At 34.8% G+C, this 18,608-nt stretch overlaps 3 protein-coding genes across 5 annotated transcripts; 1 reads left to right on the forward strand and 2 right to left on the reverse strand.

The window, feature by feature from the left end:
• The first annotated feature begins 329 nt into the window (after nt 1-329).
• On the forward strand, nt 330-4,377 carry LOC111798961 (melanoma-associated antigen 1). 2 transcript variants are annotated; one of them, XM_023682320.1, is made up of 7 exons: nt 330-536; nt 793-854; nt 976-1,222; nt 2,093-2,245; nt 2,789-2,894; nt 3,020-3,134; nt 4,026-4,377. In XM_023682320.1, the coding sequence occupies exons 2-7, from the start codon at nt 807-809 to the stop codon at nt 4,059-4,061; spliced, it is 705 nt and encodes a 234-aa protein (XP_023538088.1). In that variant the 5' UTR covers nt 330-536; nt 793-806; the 3' UTR covers nt 4,062-4,377. The 2 variants fall into 2 exon arrangements, with proteins under 2 accessions (XP_023538088.1, XP_023538089.1); XM_023682321.1 differs by having other exon boundaries at nt 797-854.
• A 260-nt stretch (nt 4,378-4,637) lies between these two features.
• On the reverse strand, nt 4,638-7,313 carry LOC111798960 (5'-adenylylsulfate reductase-like 4). The gene is made up of 4 exons (XM_023682319.1): nt 6,741-7,313; nt 6,162-6,349; nt 5,946-6,070; nt 4,638-5,399 (listed from the first exon to the last, which is right to left on the reverse strand). Exons 1-4 carry the CDS (start codon nt 6,951-6,953, stop codon nt 4,957-4,959), a joined length of 969 nt encoding a protein of 322 aa, XP_023538087.1. The 5' UTR covers nt 6,954-7,313; the 3' UTR covers nt 4,638-4,956.
• A 1,500-nt stretch (nt 7,314-8,813) lies between these two features.
• LOC111799308 (methyl-CpG-binding domain-containing protein 8-like) lies at nt 8,814-18,434 on the reverse strand. Of its 2 annotated transcripts, none has more exons than XM_023682818.1 (2): nt 17,745-18,434; nt 8,814-9,253 (listed from the first exon to the last, which is right to left on the reverse strand). In XM_023682818.1, exons 1-2 carry the CDS (start codon nt 18,384-18,386, stop codon nt 9,230-9,232), a joined length of 666 nt encoding a protein of 221 aa, XP_023538586.1. In that variant the 5' UTR covers nt 18,387-18,434; the 3' UTR covers nt 8,814-9,229. The 2 variants fall into 2 exon arrangements, with proteins under 2 accessions (XP_023538586.1, XP_023538587.1); XM_023682819.1 differs by having other exon boundaries at nt 17,705-18,434.
• Nucleotides 18,435-18,608: the final 174 nt, after the last annotated feature.

The raw sequence follows: 18,608 nt of genomic DNA on the forward strand, positions 1-18,608 counted from the left end.
ATCATTATTTGAATATTTAATATATTAAGATATAATATTTTATTTAAATCATATTTTAAGATATTTTAATATATATTTAGTTAATTTAAATCTCGTATAAATACATTAATTATTTTAATATTTAACGTATCAAATATAATATATATATATATTAAATATTACTTTGAAGAGTTATCCTAAAATTTTACCAAATATCTATTAAGTTTGCGAATTTTCAAATTTAGGTTGAAAATAATATTTGTAATTGGAACGAATCGAAATTTAGAATTAAATTTGTAATTTTGCCGTTTAAAATTTAAAAGACCGAATAGTCTGCGTCTGTAATTTAAACAAGAAGGAGAAAAAAAGAAGAAGAAAGCGCGCTCACCGCCCCCAGGTCGAACTGCGCGGGAAGATGCCGAGCTCTTCAAACCTTGGAGGTTTCTGAAGCTTCCCTAAAATTCCGACATCACTTTCGCCGGAAGTCTCAAAGATTTCCCGTCGCTGTTTTCAGCGCTTCAATTCTCCTTTTTATCTTATCGTCGGCTTAGTCCGGGGTAAGCTATGGAATTACTTCAGTTTTATTATCAATAGTCTCTCATGTTTTGTCAATATTGTCTATTAGAATCACTTTTCATCCACGATCAAGCCCGACCTATCTGTTAAAATCGTTCTTGTTGATGTATATATATATATGTTCATATATAGTGATTTTGGAAATCCACCGTTGTTCTGTCATGACTTCAGTTGTTGATTTCGATTGCATATGTTCATTTGACCTCGAATTGATTTTGATTTTCGTTTTATTGTAAGGGAGATTGTTGAGTATGGCAAGTTCAGGAGATTATCTTTCCCAGATTGACATTTCGAACGAGGTATGAGATTGTTCTCTCTGCATAAAGCCCTGTATGAACTATTTGGAAATTGAGGGTTTGCTCCTTGTATCGCCCTCGCATGGTTAATATTTCTGATTCCGAAACCACTTTTAATCGATAGGAAAAGGACAAGCTCGTGGCGGAAGTTATCCGCTATATCATATTCAAAACTCATCAAAATTCTGGATGTCCCATCAAAAGGGAAGAGCTTACTCAGATCGTAACAAAAAATTATAGGAATCGAGGATTGCCGGCTATTGTGATAGAAGAAGCTAAAGAGAAGCTGTCAAGCATTTTTGGTTATGAGTTGAGGGAACTTCAAAGAGCACGGCCTTCATCCACTGCCCAAGGGCACCCTCCTCAACATAGTAAGAAGTGATCTAACTTATTATCTTACTCTTAATTATTACGATCGAGATCTTCAGACGTCGGTCCAACTCCCATTTATTCACGTTATCTTACTGCAATCCTAGTTATCAGAATTTTTGTAGATATGACTACTGCAAGTCACCACAGGTTTCTTTTAACAAACAGTACAGGGTTATGGTTCAGTCTTGTCATGAGTCGAAGCATACAAATTTTAAGAATGAGCTAACCTTTTGCAACTTTAGTATAGAAAAAGTGTCCAACTAATGATCTTGTCAGTGGAACAAAATGTTCTTGTGGGTGACGAGTACATAGGATGAGAAATTCATTTCTTCTAGTAATGTTATTGTCATTACTCGATCCGTGAGCTGTGCACATGCTTTATATTAAATGTGGTTCATTGATCATTTTATTACTTATGCTACACACTCCTATCTCAAGAACCATATATGTGAAATAGCACATATTCGAATTTATTCTCATCTCAGAAACTGCGTACGCCTAGGTTTTGGTTCATTCTTCAAAATAAACGTCTGATGCATCTGATATACAATCCTCTTTATTCATTGCATCGAAATAAAACAACTGGAACATGAGGGTTGGCATTTTCTTAGCATGAAAGTTGTGGCTATCGGTTGTAGAAAGTCATACTAAATTCAGTGGATGTACAGACTGCTGAATGTGGTTATTTGGTTATAAATTTTCTTAGTCGCTGAATAAGCTCTCATTTCGTCAAGAACTAGGATCTGCTGTATGCTTCATGGCTTGCCATTAATATTCTAATTTTCAGGTTACTTCCATCTGACATGGCTTACTGCAAAACTATATCGTTATTGGATCTTGCTTTAACTCTTGTCACTACATGCCTTCAGATGTTGTAGATTCAAAATCCTATGTTCTCATAAGCAAGCTTCCTGCGGAGGTTTATAGAAAGTATGTTGAGGATGTCGATACCGCACACGTGACTGGTTTTAATTTTGTTGTAGTTAGTATTGTACATCTGGCTGGAGGCAAAATTCCTGAAGGTTAGCTCTATGGCTGTAGTTTCTTAATCCAATGCATACTTGGTAGATTTAGAGTGATAGAAAGACAGCTTACACATCAAATGGATTTCATTCATAAACTTTTTCTTTCAATTGTAACTCAAGCCCACCGCTAGCAGATATTGTCCTCTTTGGGCTTTCCGTTTCGAGCTTCTCCTCAAGGTTTTCCCGTTTTAAAAATCTTGAGGGGAAGCCCAAATGGGAAAGCCCAAAGAGGACAATATTTGTTAGCAGTGGGCTTGGGCCGTTACATTACCTGGAGAAGACGTTGCTTATCAGATAGTTATACTAAGTTTTATACCATATTAACTGACTAAAAAATATTTCAATGAGTTTCTTAGAGCAAAAGTTCCAATTTTTTTGCTTCTCTTTCATCGAATCTAGTACATTACTTCGAAAAGATGTTGCTTATCAGATAGCCATGCTACATTTATGCAATATTGATCGACTCAAAATGTTTCAAAGAGTTTCTTAGGGCAGAATGCCATTTTTTGCTTTATAATGGAACCTGGCAATACACTGCAGAAAGCCTTTGGCATCACTTGAGACGAATGGGGTTATCTGAAAGTGATGAAAAACATCCAGTCCTTGGCAACATCAAGCAGGCAGTAGAGTTGCTTGTTCAGCAAAGGTCAGTAAACTCTGTACTATATGCTTGGTAACTGCAATTGAGAAACTTCAACATAATTCGATGACCATAGAAGATACTGGAAAGACGGGTTTACAGGTTCATCTTATTCTTGCCGTGCTTTGTAGATATCTGCAGAAGGACAAAATAAATGGTCCTGAAGGGAATATCACGTTCTACGAGCTTGCTGAAAGAGCTATAGATGGACCAGTTAGTGAAAAGATTAAAGAATATGTAGCACAGGTATGCAGCTTGTCTATATGTATATATAGTATGGATGAATATGTTGTTTTTAGTATAAATAAATGATAATCTTGCAGCATAAAACCTCATAAAGTAGCTAAATTTAAACTTATTATTTGCTTACTTTGGAAGAAGATTAAATGAACACGAGGAATAAAATCCGATAATCGTATTGTCGTGCATTTTAGATTATGTGCCGAAAAATATACAGGATGTCTATCAATAATTAGTTTTGCGTAATTTCTTAAGTAGCATAAAAATTGTGCTTAATATGGATGGTTGGTTGGACGAATCAATGCTACCATGAATGATGGAGCCCATCTTCTGAAGGATTCGCTGTTTATCTGTCTGGAGTGATATCTGTCTGGTTTCTGTTGAATCTAGTTTGCTTTCAGCTTATCATTGCATGTTTCTAATAATTGTGCTTCGACAGCATCAGATCATAGCTTCACGCATTCGACTTAGTTTCTCCTATTCCAAGCTGTCTTTTGCTGCTACAGAATGTCCAAGCATATTATAATTTAGAGTCAGATAGCATAACTTTACAATTCTTTTAACTAAGTTAACCACATGCCAACCTTTCAGTCCAGCTTGCTGATGATTTGGGTTTGTAAAGTTTCAAGATAAAGAGTTATATGTTTTTTTTGGGTGTGTTCTAATCTTTTTATACATGTGAACAGCCGCTACTTTATGCGTTACGGCTTATTATTATCATCACTAACAATCAAGAATATGAACTTACAAACAACTTCTTCCTTCATCATATTGGCTGGCCCATATTAATGTTTTTAAGATTTGATATTACATTAGAAGATTGTTTGTTAGAAAAAAATTATTCACGCAGTACGAATATGGCTATGAATTTGCTGACTATCATATCCCTTCTTCCAGATCGTCAATAAAAATGTTACTACAGAAGAGGGCTGACTATTGTCTCAACATTGCCTCTAGCTAAATTAGTAGTTATGTTGGATCTTCCAAGGATCTTGATGACCTCAAACTTCGCAAGGTGTGTTCAGGTTGGTCATTTTGAATTGAATGTAATTAGTCTACATGTATGTCTGATACTTTAATTCCAATTCAATAGATTGGAGTTGTATTTATTGCATTAAATATTGTATGTTACTGCTATTTAATATTTTAGGTGAGTTGGGGGAAGAGCCCATCACGTTCAATTACACATCTAGCTCTATGTATGCCCATCTTTCTCTTTACTCGAACTTGAGTGCCATCTTTCTCTTTACTCGAGTGTCACAATTTCTTTCATTAAATTGCATCATAGAAGCATTGACTTGGGGAAAATTACTGTCGAATTGAAGTCTAACCTCGATATAGCTAGTGAAAGTAGCTAGGAATTTGGTTGTCTGACCTTGATTTGAGTCGACTAGGGGAAGTTGCTATTCCTTTAAAAGGATCGACCAATTTTCGTGGCACGATGTTACGAACATAAGGTTTTGGACAAAACAACTTCCAGTTAGCAGTTCAAAGTTGAAAGAAAAAGAATAGGATGAACACTGGTTTAGAACCTACCATAGATGATTGTGGGGCATTTGCAGTCGCAATAGCAAGAAGTTACACATAAGGGAGGGAAAGTCTGTTGGTTATTCCTATGCACAAATTGGGTTCAGGCATCGTTTGAAAATGCGTAACAAATTTTGAACTAACATTCTACAACAAGAAAAAATAAAAAATAAATGGATTAGGACGAGTATCCTTGCTTTACCTTCGTCGTTCACAAGATGTCGAACCCAAAAGCTACTCGAGGCTCTAGAACGGAAATTTCTACAGCTCACCATGTCGTTGATGCACATCGACAACATTCTTACTGGCACACTCGGCTACTAGAGCTTGCATCGCCTATAGAAACTGTGGCAAAAGACTTGGCCCATGCCCTGGCATTCATGGCACCTCCTTGTAAATTGCTTCTCTTGCAAGGATCCTTGAAATGGCTAAATAACTGAACTGCTCCTTTCAGGCACGTCAAAGGTCGTTCCCACAAGGTTCCCAATCTCAGGTTCCTAAGGTGCCTTTGCCAAACATATTGAGCATAGACCAAAAGAGTTGGAAAGAAGATGTATATCAATCTCATAAACACGAACGCAGTAGCTAGAGCCAAATACGTTTCTTCCCGAAGTAGATTTTCGGGAGACCTTGCCCATGAGAATGGGCAATTTTCCTGCTCACTGCTATCATCATGCTTCTCCTGATTCCATACTTGTTCGATTCTATCTGGCGATATTTGGTCCAGTGATGCAGTTTGAATGCCTATAATCAACCATGACCACCAATATCAAATAATAGAACTAAGTTTTAACAATATAGCAGTTAAGATTCTTCATCACATATTCAACTACTGCATATTAAACCAACATTAGTATCTTCAACCACTTGCACTATTCGTCGGCGTTCGTAGCTACTTGTTAAAGCTTTACTTGTTAAAGCTTCCCTGGTTCATCCAAATATGTCGATGTCCTACGATGAAGGGGGCCTCGAAGCACCACACAACTAAAACAAATAATAAGACTCGGAAAAAAAACCTACTATATGACTAACTAAAAAACACGAAACTCCATTACGAATCGATTATGCAAGGAGAAGATGTTCAAGAATCAAGATTCAATGCTTTAATTGAATTACATACAAGATGGAAAATATTATCAGCAACTTAAAATGAATAGTAGCAACATGTATTTTGAGCAATTTGAATATCTCTTAGGCAAAAAATGCTACACAATTTCATTTCTTAAGAATTCAAAACAAGTATTCCTTTCATGGAAGCAAAACTTAAGAGGAAACATAAAGAGACCATACCAGTAACATCATTATAGAATGCAGCAAGAGAAGGGAGCGTTCGAGAACCGTAGTAGCGAGCACGCATTGTAGAATTTAAAAGGAAAAGGGTAGGAAAACCATGGACCCCATACTTAGAGAGTATGCTGCAAGAAAACATGAATTATGTTCACATAAAGTAAACATGATACGACCATAGAATGCCAAATTGAAAAAGTGAAAAGTTCAATATGAAACCTTGGCCTAACAGCTGATTCTTGGATTGCAAAATGCGGGATCGAAGGGTATAAAGACGATAGTATCGAAAAGCTCGGCCTAAAAGACTTGGAGAACTGGCACCAAGATGCATAGAAGAGCACTGCAACATATTCATAGCGGTTCTTATGTACCATATTCAGTGCCATTTGTAAGGAGGCTTCATCTCCCTTAAATCATAGCAAAAACAAATAGTTAGAGTTACCCACACAATTATAACAGCCTCCTATACCCAAATTCATGTAAAGATCAGAATTCCCAATTCTTTTAGTGGCAAAACAACAAAGATAACAGAAATGAACTAAAAAACAGAGCCTAAAATGCTTAGGATCCGTAGAATTCAAACCCTTAAACAGTTAAGGGGGCTCTCAAACAAATTAACATCAACAAAATCGACTACAGAGCCAGAAAACATGTCTCAATATTCTGAAAAAGCTGAAATTGACCACAAAACTTGAACCAAAATTAAACAAAAGAGACCCTCAAACGTCAAGGATCTTAACGACAAACAATTTGAGATGAATCATAGAAACAGAAAGGGAAAAATAATAAGAAATTTACCTCAGAAACGCCAATAAATTCATAGTGCCCATGCTGCCCGTCAATGGGGCAGTACGAGTTCCAATCCCTAAAACGAAAGATCGTATCCAGAAAAGATTCAATAGGACACGAGAGGCCTGAATGCAAAACCCTAACCGAGTCGGCGGAGGACGCTTGCCTCCCCAGCATCACGATCAACAGAACAATTCCCCTCACGCAGAACCCGATCCTCATAATAATCACAAAATTAGAGAAATGGAGAAGGAAAAAAGAAAAAAAAAAAAAAAAAAAAAAAAAAAANAACAGAATCAAAGAGGCAACGGAGGGCGGAAATCAGAGAAGCGCATTTTAATGGCGAGAAACGAGATCGAGCGGCGAGAATGGGAGGATCTGATGGGGGAGAAGAAGCGAATTTTTGTTGAGAGGAATGGAATTCTAAAAGGGAAGAGAAATGGATTGAGAGGGAAATCGAGGGTTAATGGCCATTGAAGGTGGGTGGACCGAACCTAAAGATAACGAAACGAAGGCGGTGCGCACTGAAGCACTGCTTGCTTTGGAAAGGACCGTCTGTCATCTCTCTCACTCTCTCGCTCCTCTTCCTTAACCTTTCCCTCTCCGAATTATTTTTTTATTTTTTATTTTATTTATTTTCCTTTTTAGTCGCCGCTCAAAATTTAATATGATTTAGTTATTGATTTATATAAAAATAGTTTGTGGGCGATTTATGAGGTTTAACAAAATCATAATTAGATTAAAATGTAAGGAAGTTGAACCAATATTGTTTGAACTAATATCTATATTAGATTTTGAAACAAAATTATAGGACCAATTGTATCTAAATTTCAACAGTGTCCTGACACAAAGTTAAAATTCTAGATTTTTCTGAATGGTATCTCAATAATGGCTTGAGCTCCCTTGAGGGGGCCTTCTTCACCTACCTACGCGGTTCAAGAAAGGCCCAAAGCTAATCTTGGGTACCTTGAAACTTCATAGAACCTTTCTATCCGAGTGCAGGTAGCGAGATTGTATCTTGGCCCGTAAGTTCTAACACAAAGTTAGAATTCTAGCTCTTTTAAAGTGGTATCTAGCTGATAGCTTAGGCCCCCAAAAGGGAGCCTTCGACCCCCTCGGGAGGGGTCTTCTTCTTCACCTTCTACCTAAGCTGTGCAAGAAAGGCCCAAAGCTAATTCTGGGGAACCTTGAAACTTCATAGGATCTTTCTGTCTAAGTGCAGGTAGCGAGATAGATTGTATCTTGGCCCGTAGGTTCTAACACAAGGTTAGAATTCTAGCTCTTTTAAAGTGATATCTAGCTGATAGCCCGGGACCCCAAAAGGGAGCTTTCTTCGCCCTCCACCAAAGTTGCACAGAAAAGCCCAAAGTCAATCCTAAGGAACAGTGAAGTTTCACAGGATCTTTCTGTCTAGATGCAAGTTGTACGCATCTTCACAGATAGGTATATTTCATTAAGCTTATCTCCGAGACAGTGCATAAATCGTTACGTCTTTCATGCAGGTCAAAACTTACCCGACAAAGAATTTTCTTATCTATTAAATATTTTTTAAATTATGCTCTCGTAAAAAATTGAAAAAGAGAATTAGAAATGGAATGGATAATCAAATCTAATATACTTTATTTAATCCTTAAAACATGATTATTATTTTGATTTTTTTTTTTCATAAAATTTATTCGAAAAAAAGGCTGACATTTCCTCAAGGTCAATGATGGAAATTACTTTTCAAAAAATAATGAAAATTTACCCATACCACTCGTGAGTGCTTTGACTTGGTTATTTTCTATTAAAAACAAACTATACTAAAATAAACATATTCTTTTATAATAAAAAAAATTTCAAAGACTTATTGAAATGTGTAATAAGATCGTTCATACATATGACCTATTAAAAAAATTAAAAGTAAATTTACGAGAGCTAATACTTAAAATAGACAATATCATACCATTGTGAAAATCCATAATTTATGACATATTTATGATCTTTAACATGCAAGCAAAATCACGAGATAATTGCATAGCAATATAATGGCAAAAGATTTAAAAATGTCTCAGCCAACAAAGTTCACGAGTGTCCGTCCAATTGGGTCAATTCAAGCACCCTAGCTAATAATACTTTTTGAGTATAAACCTTGTTACAATTACATCCTCGAATTGCTTTCAACATTAAGTGGTTCGAGGCGAAGAAATCGTCCAACTAAAAACGAATTTGGGATGATACTATTCACAGTATTTTTCCTACTCGAGTGACAAAATTGTAAGCTAACTCCAACAATAAGCAGGAAGATGTGTAAAAAAAAGAACCAAATGTCTACATAATTGAGTATCTGCATCAACTTGTGTACGAGATCTCGTCTCGAAAGCAAAAGTTTCCAGCCGATACCGTCTCGAAACCAATCGACCATCAAATCATTCTCCTTCATCAGCTAGGTTAATCGTGTTCAATTGTCTAAAAAATCTATACAGTTCAGCTTAGTCTACATCTCTGCCATCGTCTGCCTAATCTCCTAAAGCACTAAGATCCTGCAATGCAATTAAGCAAACAGTAAGATCATGGGGGGAAAATAGACTAAAAATAGAACTCTTAAAATGGATGGGATTCACAAACAATAAGAATGGTAAGAAGTATTCTATTTTATCATCAATCCAATCACGAATATATTTCTTTACTTTGATTTAGATGCCTCGTATTTCTCAAAATGCAATTCGATTGATGGAATTGAGATTGATATTCCAATCTTTCTTCTTTGAACGTATTAATTTGATCCCATAAGTGGACCACCACTAAATAGCATGTTGCCACCAGACCCAGAACCCCATATTTCTTCTCGAGAATCTCCTAATTGTTTGAGAGCAACTAAAAAGAAATTCTCTAGTGGAATACCTATCCAAAAGTTTTTGTGACTCAATCATGTATAATGGAATCATAAAAAATTTGATTTTTTCGAACTCTCTGTAACTCACTATAAGCTCGAGAAACAAAGAGAAGATGTATATGAACGAGATAAGAAGGAACAATCAATCTGTTGTCACAATATAATCTTAGACAGTTTGATTCCAAAGCATTTTTCATTTGGGATGGAATATAGGCGAGTATAGATAGTCTAGAATTTCACTAGTGGAAGTAATTAATATTGTCTTAAATGCATAGAGGCACTCATATAATAAACAATAAAGCATGTCTAAATAACATCGAAGAAGAGCTGTTAACGTAAAACAGATTGTTTCTAGCAAACAAATATCAATGAAGTTTAAATTCTACGCAAGGTATACGAACAAAAACAAGTCATGACATGAATGCCATGGATTAAAACAGTTTTGTAATCACATGCTCGCGACAAAAAGGATTCATCCATCAAATTGAGCAATTAATAGTAACTTGTTCTTTATGCAGCTGACTACTTGGTAATTGGATCAGTAATCCTTTCTCATGGCATATAAGAGCCACCATGATCCTAGAAAGAGTCAAAATGTCTGAGAGGGGATTAGGCCCTGGAAACTATTCTACTGGAAACTATTCTAGGAGAAGTTCGAATACGTTTCGATAGTATCTTACTGAATTCACTCAAATTTGAGGTGATTCTTGGTAGATGACTAGTTGGGTTCATATATCAATGAGCCTTTCATAACATCTCTCCAAAGAGTTTCCTTTTCTAGCACAAACATCGAAACCCATTTGCTATCAAGTCCCCAAAGCACAAGTTTATTTCTTACTAATAACCCATACAGAAGTCTCTAGGACATAAAATATCACAAGTTTTTAGATGCCCTTATACAGTTAAGCATTACCTCGTAGAAATAAACAAGGTGAATGAAAGCTAGCCAAGATATTCATGTTATCAAAATAATTGTTCTAATAAATCTCATCCATCTTTTTTACTTCATCTAGCTAAAAGTTTGAAGAGAGACAAATAATAAATGGGCTCCCCTTGGAAATCCAAGTCTTCTTCCATTTAGTTCATTAGGCAAAGACTCACTCTATACCACATTACCAAAATGCATGAAAAGTAGGATGTCCATTCAAAGAGACCCACAGATAACTGGAGAAGCTTTTCTTACTCACGACCTAGTATAACAACCCTCTCTATTAATCCATGTGAGATCCCCACATTAGTTGGAGAGGAACGAAACATTCGTTAAAAGGGGATGAACACCTCTCCCTAGTAGATGTGTTTTAAAACCCTGAGGCTGACGACGATACGTAACGGGCCAAAACATTCAATATCTTCTAGCGATGAGCTTGAACTGTTACATTATTACTAGCAATAGAGAAACCTAAGATGAATCAAAACCTGAATCCTTTTGAAACTTTCCTAACAGTTCCTTCCAATTAGAACCTTTTCTTCCTCTATTGTGGTACATAAAATCACATGATATGCTTTTCTTCCTAATTCAACTGAAAAGATGGGCCACGGGGTAAGAAAGAAAGGGAGAAGAGGATCTCTGACTGAAGCATGCATCTTTTATCTAGAATCTCTAGTCATAATGATGGAGAAATTTGTAGAAAAGATACAATTATATAACCTCAACTCATATTCAAAACATTTCCCAGAATAATTCTTCTTCACTTCTGGTCTTTTACACATTTATAGGTAACAGCATCTAGAACTTGCTCTATTTTTCTCCATCTTTGTCGCCTATTCTAGCAATTAATAGAGAAAACACCCGAACCTTATTGGCCAATAATCACTCACATTGGCCACATTGCTTTTGTTTGGAATTGAACAAAACTCATTTATGCATGCTTCTTTTTTTTCTTTTCTTTTTTCTCTTCTTTTCTTTTTTTGTTGTTGAATAAGGAACAAAAGTTTTTTTTGAAAAAAACAATTCTTGTTTCTTGTTCTCTCAAACTTTAAATTTAAAAAAAAAAAAATTAAATCAAGTTTTCTATGGGAAAAAAAAAAAAACAATCAAAGTATCATGTTAAATATAAATTTTAGCATTTATTATGCATATTATAAGTAAAAAAATGAAGAAAGAATTTTTTTTTATTCGTGTTTTTCAAAATTAGAAACAAGAAACATAAAATCAAAATAAGTTATGTCCAAATTTTGCATATAATTAGTTACATCAACAAGGTCATAGACTAAACTCATTAAGACATATGAGACCAACCGATCAGAAGTTTGAATACCCATCTCACAAATTGAGAGAACACTTTCCTATTTCCAAAATTTTAAAATTTTAAAATAAAAAATTATTTTCTTTTATTTATTTATAAGAGAAACAATCGATCTTAAAGAAATAAATATAACATAATAATTTTGAATGTTTTGTGTCTAAAAAAATATTTTTAAACAAATATATATATATTTTTTTTAATATAAAATTTAAGAGAATACAACCATCATGTTGGACATCCATCAGTTGAGGTGTGTTCAAGCTATAACTTGTACATCATGGACATCAAACAAAAAGAAAACACAAAAAAAAAAAAAGAAGAAAAAGAACACAAACAATTATCAAACATAATTTTGGTTCTTTTTCAATAAAAATAATTACCCAACACATTTTTGTTTTTCATTTCAAAAAAATAGGAGATAAAAAATTGAAAATAGAAGATAAAAGAAACAAGGAGCAAAAACGTTTTATGACTTCCTACCTTCATAGTGGAACTATGATTTTATTCCTTTTATTTTATATTATTGTGAATGTACCAGTCAATTTGGCACACCTTGACTATTTTTACGAGACAGCTGCCTAATCCTACTACATTTAGTTGACGCCTTAAACCTTAGGCATGTCCTGGATTAAACTCATTCCCTCTCTACCTTCTAATATAAAGGAGAGATATTGCTAGGCTAGATATGCCCACTTCTATCTAGGAATGTTCTTTTTCCCATGGGGACTATGTTCAAATGGGACGAGAGACTTGGGAGGGACCAAGGAGGGAGGAATTCCAATTTGACTCGCAATTTTTCCACGAGAAATTCCTACTTCAATTCTTGCAAAATAATAGAAATTTTTGCACTGATAGAGAATCGAAAGGATGGCGTGGATGAAAATGGGCGGGCAAGGGGAAGTCATCCCATCCTTGCCTCGCCTCATGCTGTTACTACCATCGTAATTTAGTAAAGGTAGTTGGTGCAATTATGGTGGGGAAAGGTCATCTTTCTAATCCATCAAAATGTTATGTGTAGAAGCACTATAAATGAACAAATTTAACATCTAAGGTCAAGAATAAGTCAATAGCTAGGTTGATTGAAACCAGAGTATTGAAATAAAAAATATATTAAAGCTTGAACAATAAGAAAATATGGTATTATGTTGAAGTAACCTCTAAGCTCAAACATAAACAACAAAAAAAAGTTACTAACCTTCAACCTCTCTTCTACAAGAAATTATTCAAGAGACTGAAACAACATTAGCTGACATTCATATTATTAGATAAAGAAGAAACCAAATTTAATGTCTAACCATGCACCTAAAGTTTAAAGTTTAGAGGAACAAGCATGTTGAATAATGTTAAATCCAACATGTGAGGTGGAGATTTGAATCTCCTTACCTCTCTGGTGAAGATACACACGTTAACTAATTGAGTTATGCTCAACTGGTATAGTAAAATTGAATCTCCTTACCCCTCTAGTGAAGATACCATACGTTAACCAATTGAGTTATGCTCAACTGGTATAGTAAAATTAACGTAGTTGTTCTTAAATGTTGAATCCAAATACCTTAGGCATCTAGATCCCCAAACTTCCTAAAGACCTATGAATGGGATGTTCTTGAATATTACTATAGTGAGTGTCCAATTGACATAATAAGTGGCCATGCCTTGGTTGAAAAGCCTTGCTATAATCTAAATAGAGTACGTCTATGCTTTATACAAAAGCCACTTTCGTGAAAGCACTAAAGGGTAATTCTAACCTCAGTGCTTGATCTAGATACCACAAATTGTCCATCATGTGAAGTTCAAATTACCTCATAAAATATCATGATTTTCAATATTCCTTTTTTTTTTTTTTTTTCACACACATCTAATCAAACTATATAAATGCCAAACATCCAACTACGAAAATGTTTGAGCCCAGCCACAAAATCAGACAGATAAAAAGAAACACGCAAACTCAACAACAAAATATCTAAAACCAACTAAAAAACAATAAAAATAGTCTATTCATAGCAAGCAACAAATCTTCATTAAAATGTTATAACTTAAGTATTTGTGAGTATTAATTTGACAATTTATTTATTATAAGATTTAATTTGATAAAATTGAAAGTAATTTGGGTAAGAAAAAAACGAATCTTTCCTCTTTTTTACTTAATTTAATTAACTATTTGAACAAAATATTAGTTGATTGTTAAATTATTGACTAATTTACTCCACTCAATCTTACATTCTCATTTAATACAAATGAATTAAATTCTAAATTTACTTTTTATGCTTCATTGTAAATATTATTTGTTTTAATTAATTTAAGTAAATTTTTTTAATAAGAATATAAGTAATTTTTTATAAGAATATAAATAATTTTTTTTATAAGAACCTAAGTAAATTTGGGTGTAAATAAATTTTAAAACAAATAAGATTGTCAAAGTTTTGCCTAACACTAATTGACATGTACTCATTTCACTAAGGTCAGAAACTCAAATATCCATATCTCATATTTGTTATTAAAAAGAAGACCCTAAAATAATTTTATGGGTTATCTCAACAACCAAATATAGTAACATTAGATTGACCCACGACAAAAATCAAAATGCACACAAGATAATTTAAACACTCAAAATATTTACATAAATGACCCACTAAGATGTGCTTATGAACATAACATGTTATTATCAAGTAGGATCAATTGTGTCTGGTCTAATTTTCCAATGTGAATAATTTAGCATGTTGGGATTTTCCACCCATTTTCTTAATCTTTTATCGTGCATATTTTACTCTCTTCTTTTAGGATATTTCCATCCTTTTTTTTTTATCTAAATAGTCGTGGGCCCGTATCATTTGTTTGGGAGATTTCATCTATTATTATAATTATTGTCTTTTCTCAATCTTCATTTTTTTTTTTTCCTAGAGTTTTTAAGCTTCAATTAAGATGGGTTTAGTTCATCGGTTAAAGTAATTCAACTTTTCATCCCGGCACGCTTCCCAAGATGCCCCAAGTGCGGTCTTTACGGGTCCAAAGTCCAAACATCGCCTGAAATTCTTTTAGAAAATGTAGGACCCCATATTGAACACCGACGACGCTGACACTTGGCATAAGACAAAAGATGCGTAGTTCCTACTTCCTAGACAGTTGACACCCACCTCTAAAATCACAGATATAACTCAGCCTAAACCAGTTTATTCTAATCCATTCCAACCTCGAATCTGGTGCACCGAAGGAAGTAACAAGATTTTAGCAGTAACTTTTCCACGGATTTCAAGGGGCATCCGTTTCATTTTCGAAGAAGCACAATATTTGGTCCCAATCGAAATGTACTATTGAAAGTTAGTTCCCCAACTAGAAACCGCCGCAAGTACTTTCGATAAGTGTCACATTTTCCTTGCACAAACAACAAATTACCAAACTTCCTTTCCTGCCAACAGGAAAATCTTAACCCACTTCAATGGTGAAGGCCTTCCGTTTTTGTCACACCCTCCCCTCATAAAGAACCACATTGCCACTCTTTTTCAGACCATCACAGAACTCTAATTATGCAGTGATTAAAAATTACTGTCTCCAACTCATTCGATCACTTATTACTATTTAATTTTTAAAATAACTTAAAACATTTTATTATTTACCCTCTAAACCACCTCAGGTTGGCCTTGTCTCAAGCTATCCATTAGGCCGGCATATCAATCATGAAATGGGGCAGTCTTAACAAGAATATTGTAGCTCATCACTATTAACCCTCAATTAAAACACAAGAATCATACAAATTTTTCTTTAAGAAGCCACGATTTCACAATCTTCCTCTCCGAATCCTTTTGGAATGGTTGAAGTTAGCTCCCCTATAGATAAAAATTATGAAAGTCTGAGCTACAATCCTGCAACCAACCATTACATATCTTCCTTGTCCAAATCCAAAGTATTGTTTATTAGTTATTTGACTCTCATCTTCCTGCTTCACGAAGAGATTTCCTCTGTTACACCAATGGAACTATAGTGAACTAGATTAATCATCCCAAAACTATACCATGTTTGGCTTTTTTCTCGGTCCAAATAGAAGTCTAATAAAAAAAAATTATTAGGAAATAAAATAGGCAGTCTTAATCACCCGTGATTGTAGCACAATCTTAACCGGCCTTAATTCCGCCTAGAGTTAATGAATTTGTTTTCTAAGGATTACAGCACATAATTTACATACCATTGATACATCAATCTCATCATATCACACGTGGAGCCAGTACTAAAGTAAGAATATGACAGGAGGCTAATAACTTGAGGATGACAAAATTGGTTAACCTTTTTTTTTTTCTTCTTCTTTGTATGAAGAAAATCTCTCAGCTACTCACCTTTCACTAAATTTTAAAATGGACTAATTTGATATATGACTGAGGCTTTTGTCAAACCAAGCTAAAACTATAATTGAGTTCAACAAAAATGTGGGTGGAGAAATTTGAATCTCTAATCTCTAATCTCTAGGTCAAGGATATATGTCTCAACCATTTTGACATATTCTCAAATTGACAAACTAAAACTACTTTTTCAATGCACCTTCTTGCATTTTAACGATTATACTTAATATTTGATCGGATGTTATTCCAAGTCCTGCGATTTTTGAAGAAAATCTGAGCTTCACATGAAGAACAATTCTAAGAGTGGATTGCATAAAGCAGGGACAATTCAAATTTCCAGTACATTCACAGAAGCGACTTCGTAGAAGGTAATAGATATGCTCTACTTCTGGGTGTGTTTATAATATACCGAAAATCTTTTCACGTTTGTGGGCACTCCTTACAGACACTCCAGGAATTACGAAATTATAGGCTACTTTTGTGATGAAGAATCTCGAGTAAAGGGACAACATGGGCACAAAATCTTCCTATTGATGAACTCTTTTGAGAAGAGGGTTGCCTCTAAATGAATGAAAGTATAGCTATAAAGAGATATAGCCTTCTTGGAAAAGGAGAATTCAGAACATTAGATTTAGAATCTTTTTCACCTAAGGTTTTCTTCTTCATTAGCAATCTCTCGACCTGATTTTCACCTCTGCACTGCAATGGGAATAAAATAAATAACTCCCTCCAGGTTAATTAAATTATTATTATTATTATTATTATTATTTTACGACCTAGGCTACCATGTGCATATCTTAACTGATCTCATCGGACAACTATTTGATCCTATAATATTTAGTTGCTAAGAAAACTACATCTAACTCTACAACATTTGGTTACCAAGAAAACTCAATTTTAACTCGATAGACTCCGTAGTATAGTTTGAATTAAGAGCATGCAAATTCAGTAAACTAATAAGTAAAATTTCAGGAAACAAATAAGTAGAAATATGAAATAAAAAAAAAAACAAGTCAGGCATTTCGCAGGCAAATATTATCAAAATATATAAATTCAGATGCAGAAGGTCAACAAGTACACCATCGGTAAAAGCAAATGATAAAATAAATACATGCACTTGACATGAAAAAACTGAGAAAAAAAGTAGCAAATCAAGAACTGATATTCAGGACTTCAAAGCTGCTAGTAATTTAAAGAAAATTCAAGTTTCATTTAATCACAGAGAAGATGATTAACAAAACTTAGTTCGATAAACTAGACTATACTTATTTTTTAAAAACTGAGAAAAGAAAGTCGAAAAACATAAATTAATTCTGAACAATTCAATTTTTACAAAAATAATTTTAAAAAAAAAGATCGAAAATCAAAATACTGTTTCGCATTTTCTTTGTTTGTTCTTTTTTTCCAGAAAAGTTATTTTAAAAAATCTTTCAGTAAAACTTGGAAAATAAACGGAAAGAACATATAAATAAAATCGAGAACAATCAATCAAATTTAAAGAACGAACAATAACAGTTATCTTACGTATACAGGTAGGTCGAAGCGACCAGGTTCACAGCATTACCATTACGATCTCATCCTCCTCCGCTCGTTTATCGCATCCGCTTATGGAGTTCGCAGCCGCATTTCCATTGCTCTGAGCAAACCGATTACTATCCTTCCGCGGTCGTCCTCGCCGCCGCTTAATCGGAGCGTAACTGCTATCGATGATATCAACAGGAATACTGTGAAAAATCGCGTAGGAAGATTCAGGTACCGATTCATCATAAATGTGGTTAACAAGAACCAGGTCCTCATCTCCATCGTCATAGCTGTCATTGACGCCACAATGAGACTCTCCAACGAAGAGCTGCTTGAAGAGAGTAACAATCTCAGCGCTCTCTTCATCGAAGCGGTCAGGGGATTGGGGGCGAATTGTGGAGGAGGAGGAGGAGGAAGGAAACTGAGATTTGCGAGGGGCAAGACGAAGACGAGAATAGGTTTGTTTCCGGCTACCGGCGGACTCGTTGAAGACAGATCGATCAATTTTGGGGATTAGAACGTCGTCGTCGTTGTTGGATTGGGAGATTGAAGACGACGATGAGGAGGAGAAACGAGAGAGACAATAGAGTTCGGATTGGGAGAGGAGACGGAGATCTATGATCGGAAGAGTATTCATGCGGAATCTGTCGTCGGAGGGGGAAGCAACCATAGTTGTGGAAGCCATGGATATGGCATGAGGTCCTGTAAATTGCGAAAAAAAAGGGAGGGAGAGGGAGAGGGAACAACGAAAGGGAGAAGCGCCACTGTTAAAGGGGATAACCAGTTTCAAACTGGGCCTTGGCCCAACTTATTGCTATTGGGTCGGCCCAAACTATTTTCCCACTGGGCCTTACCCTAGAATTATTAAAATAATCGATATAAATATATTTAAATAAATAAATACATA

Source organism: Cucurbita pepo, chromosome LG07 (genome assembly GCF_002806865.2).
Source record: "Cucurbita pepo subsp. pepo cultivar mu-cu-16 chromosome LG07, ASM280686v2, whole genome shotgun sequence".
Classification (NCBI taxonomy): Eukaryota; Viridiplantae; Streptophyta; class Magnoliopsida; order Cucurbitales; family Cucurbitaceae; genus Cucurbita; species Cucurbita pepo.

What these genes read in the sequence shown, in the direction of transcription:
- LOC111798960 (XM_023682319.1), bottom strand. Translation starts at nt 6,953, where the DNA reads ATGAGGATCGGGTTCTGCGTGAGGGGAATTGTTCTGTTGATCGTGATG. An exon ending in AATTTATTGGCGTTTCTGAG is followed by an intron (nt 6,350 to 6,740) that starts GTAAATTTCTTA and finishes CTATGATTTAAG; the next exon opens with GGAGATGAAGCCTCCTTACA. An exon ending in ATTCTATAATGATGTTACTG is followed by an intron (nt 5,400 to 5,945) that starts GTATGGTCTCTT and finishes GGTTGATTATAG; the next exon opens with GCATTCAAACTGCATCACTG.
- LOC111799308 (XM_023682818.1), bottom strand. Translation starts at nt 18,386, where the DNA reads ATGGCTTCCACAACTATGGTTGCTTCCCCCTCCGACGACAGATTCCGC. An exon ending in AGGAGGATGAGATCGTAATG is followed by an intron (nt 9,254 to 17,744) that starts GTAATGCTGTGA and finishes ATTGCATTGCAG; the next exon opens with GATCTTAGTGCTTTAGGAGA.
- LOC111798961 (XM_023682320.1), top strand. Translation starts at nt 807, where the DNA reads ATGGCAAGTTCAGGAGATTATCTTTCCCAGATTGACATTTCGAACGAG. An exon ending in AGATTGACATTTCGAACGAG is followed by an intron (nt 855 to 975) that starts GTATGAGATTGT and finishes TTTAATCGATAG; the next exon opens with GAAAAGGACAAGCTCGTGGC. An exon ending in TTAAAGAATATGTAGCACAG is followed by an intron (nt 3,135 to 4,025) that starts GTATGCAGCTTG and finishes CCCTTCTTCCAG; the next exon opens with ATCGTCAATAAAAATGTTAC.